The sequence below is a fragment of the Halyomorpha halys genome, unplaced genomic scaffold, assembly GCF_000696795.3.
Source record: "Halyomorpha halys isolate HHAL.00 unplaced genomic scaffold, Hhal_1.1 Scaffold498.1, whole genome shotgun sequence".
Classification (NCBI taxonomy): Eukaryota; Metazoa; Arthropoda; class Insecta; order Hemiptera; family Pentatomidae; genus Halyomorpha; species Halyomorpha halys.
Genome location: NW_027113382.1, coordinates 209,300 through 212,048, shown reverse-complemented (window position 1 = coordinate 212,048; position 2,749 = coordinate 209,300). Strand labels below are relative to the sequence as shown.

At 26.1% G+C, this 2,749-nt stretch overlaps 2 protein-coding genes across 3 annotated transcripts in view; one reads left to right on the top strand and one right to left on the bottom strand.

Moving 5' to 3' along the window:
• LOC106683597 (pleckstrin homology domain-containing family G member 5) overlaps positions 1 to 2,749 on the bottom strand; it is an 84,831-nt gene that overhangs the window by 10,330 nt on the left and 71,752 nt on the right. The window lies entirely within an intron of this gene.
• timeout (circadian regulator timeout) overlaps positions 1 to 2,749 on the top strand; it is a gene marked incomplete in the record, with an annotated part of 53,585 nt that overhangs the window by 34,638 nt on the left and 16,198 nt on the right. Inside the window, 2 exon segments of the mRNA XM_067050922.1 lie at positions 1,272 to 1,307; positions 1,856 to 1,937. Of these exon segments, the coding sequence (XP_066907023.1) occupies positions 1,272 to 1,307; positions 1,856 to 1,937 (118 nt within the window).

The following is a 2,749-nucleotide window of genomic DNA, read 5'->3' as shown; positions in this document are numbered from 1 at the left end:
TCGTTGAAGCAGTCATAATCTCATTCTTTTAGGAGCTTCATTAACTTGCACTTTACTCTGTGGTGTCGGCGTGTTATGAGGAGGGAGTTATTGTGACATTTCCTCAGCTTATGTGCTGATCTTTTAGGGTCTCTATTACATTTGTGATAGAGAGATCCAACTTCTCTATCATAGAGAATATTAAAATAATGATAATGTAGTTTCTTAAGGCACTGATATAGAATTGGTTCAATAGAAAAACATGTATCACTAACTTGGAAAAAGTTTACTATACTACAAAAAAAATTTTTCTTACCTTTTTTGCATGAAAATTTTCAATTCACTTATTACTCTTTCAGAAAAATTATCAGATTCGTAGTTTCTTTATTTACAGTAATTATAATTTATTTTTTATTTTGCTTCTCTTACTAAAAATATTCCTGATCCATTATTAAATAATCAAAAAATGAAGATTAACTACTTTTTAAAATTAAGAAGTTAAATAGTATTGAATAAGAAACTTTTTGACGAGATATTTTGTCAGCAAAATAAACCTAAATAGGGAAACTTCAAACACTTCTGTAAAATTCAATTCTTCATATTGTGTCACTGTTTTTCTAAATGAAAAATTTGTACTTCAATTAATTTAATTAGATGAGAAAAGTTACAGACTTTCTAAGAAATAAGAAAATATTTTGAAGACATATTTTTTAGATAAGGACATTTCAACCATATTTAGAATATTTTCAACAAAATATTAATTATTTCTGTTTTAAATTAAATTATAAGTCATTTATTTCAGGGATGTATATATCTGAAATGACTACTTATTTCATAATAAAATGTGCTTAATTAAATTTATTATGACCTATTATTCTGAAGGTTTCAGTTCTATATCGATATTATATTATATCAGACATTTTTTTTTCCAAGAGGTTCTAAGAATGACTGTAGATGCTCCATAGTTTATAAGAAATAGTCAAGTACATTGCTGAAATCAATTGATGAATTCATTATAAAATATTGTTCAAAATTTCATTCCCAATCATCAGCAGTTAAAGATGCAGTGATTTACAACGTAGGAAATTCACCTTTCTCCTGAAGGCTGAAGCAAGACATTCACCTGTCAACTTTATATTTATCTATTTTTTCATTATATAAGTCAGTTATTTATTTTATTATTCCTGTTTCAGTATAAATAAAGTTGTTCAATTCCTTCAATATTTAGTATTGAATTATATTCTATAATAATTAGTATTTAATGGTTTTATTTATAGTTATATATGCTTCAGGTTTGAACGTAGCAGAAGTTGAGGAAAGTGAAGAAGGTGAGTAAATCATATTTTATTTAGTATTGCTAAGTTTATTTTTGTTTTCTTTCCATCTCTCCTACAGTAACTCTGTAATGTAAGAAATAACCTTTTATCAAGTAAAATTACCTGTTATTAACAATCAACTGTTATTTTATGTTATCAACATTGTAACTGTTTTTATTGATTTTTTTTCTTCCCTTCCCTTCTCTTCCACAGCAACTATGTATGAAATAACTTTTTATCAAGTAAAATTAACTGTATTTTATTTGTAACTCCTAGTATTTTATTGTTCTAGTAACTTTTATTTATATTTTCCTTTCTTTCTCTTCTGTGGTAACTCTGTATTTTATGAAATAACATATTATCAACTGTTAGTACATATTTTAATATGTTATTTTATCTAGTAAAAGTAACTGATATATTAATTTTGTTTTTTTCTGTCACAAAGTAACTCTATAACTATTATTCTTTACATTTCCAAATTAGTAGAATTTTTAAATGCTAATAATAGATTCAATTTTAATTTTAAACTCTTTAATATTATTATTAATTTTTTTTTTCAGAAGAAGGAACTGATGAAGAGGCAGAAGATGCTTATCAATCTATTGCAGAACAAAGCTTTGATGTTCATGACTTAGTCAAAAGGTAATTGCTAATATTTTATTTATATGTAATTTAATTTCTTGTTTGAGACTATTTTTTTTTTAATCAATTATAATAAAAAATATACCCATAGTCTCAACATGTTTATTTTCTTATAACTATTACGTTTCGACCCTTACAGCCATTTTCAAGGATATCTTTTTTATAATATCAAAGCTAGCTAAGTAATTAAAAAATGCAGCTTATTCTACCTTGCTTGAAATATGTTTTAGTCTATCAACTTATTTTTTTATCCAATTTTTTCTTATTCTAATTGTATTCAATTTACACTTTCTATTTCTTATTACACTTCTTTTATGATAAAGTGATTGATAAGGTTGTAATAGAAAGTGTAAATTGAATAAAATTCGAATAAGGGCCACTCATAGCTCAGTGGTTGACATAGTGTTACCAATTTGATGTCTATTGGCGGTGGCGGTGCTGGTTTGAATCTGGCCTGGGGCGTTGACTTTTTTCATTGAGTGGCGGTCCTACTAAATGAAAAACTTAGACCCCCAACCATGGTTAGGCAGCAAGGACTCCAATGGGAGTCTTGGTAAAAAAAAACAAAAAACGAATAAGTGAAATATTGGATAAAAATAGGTTGATAGAATAAAATATATGTTGACACAGGCAGAATATCATGCAACTTTTTTATAAGATTGTAGCTGTGACAATATAAGATATCCTTGAGAATTGCTGAAAGTAGGAGTTATAAAAAATAAACATGTTGATACTATATGGATATTTTTTATGATAATTGATAAACTAATATTTTATTTATATTATCTTGGAAAATGTAACTATAAAGCTAA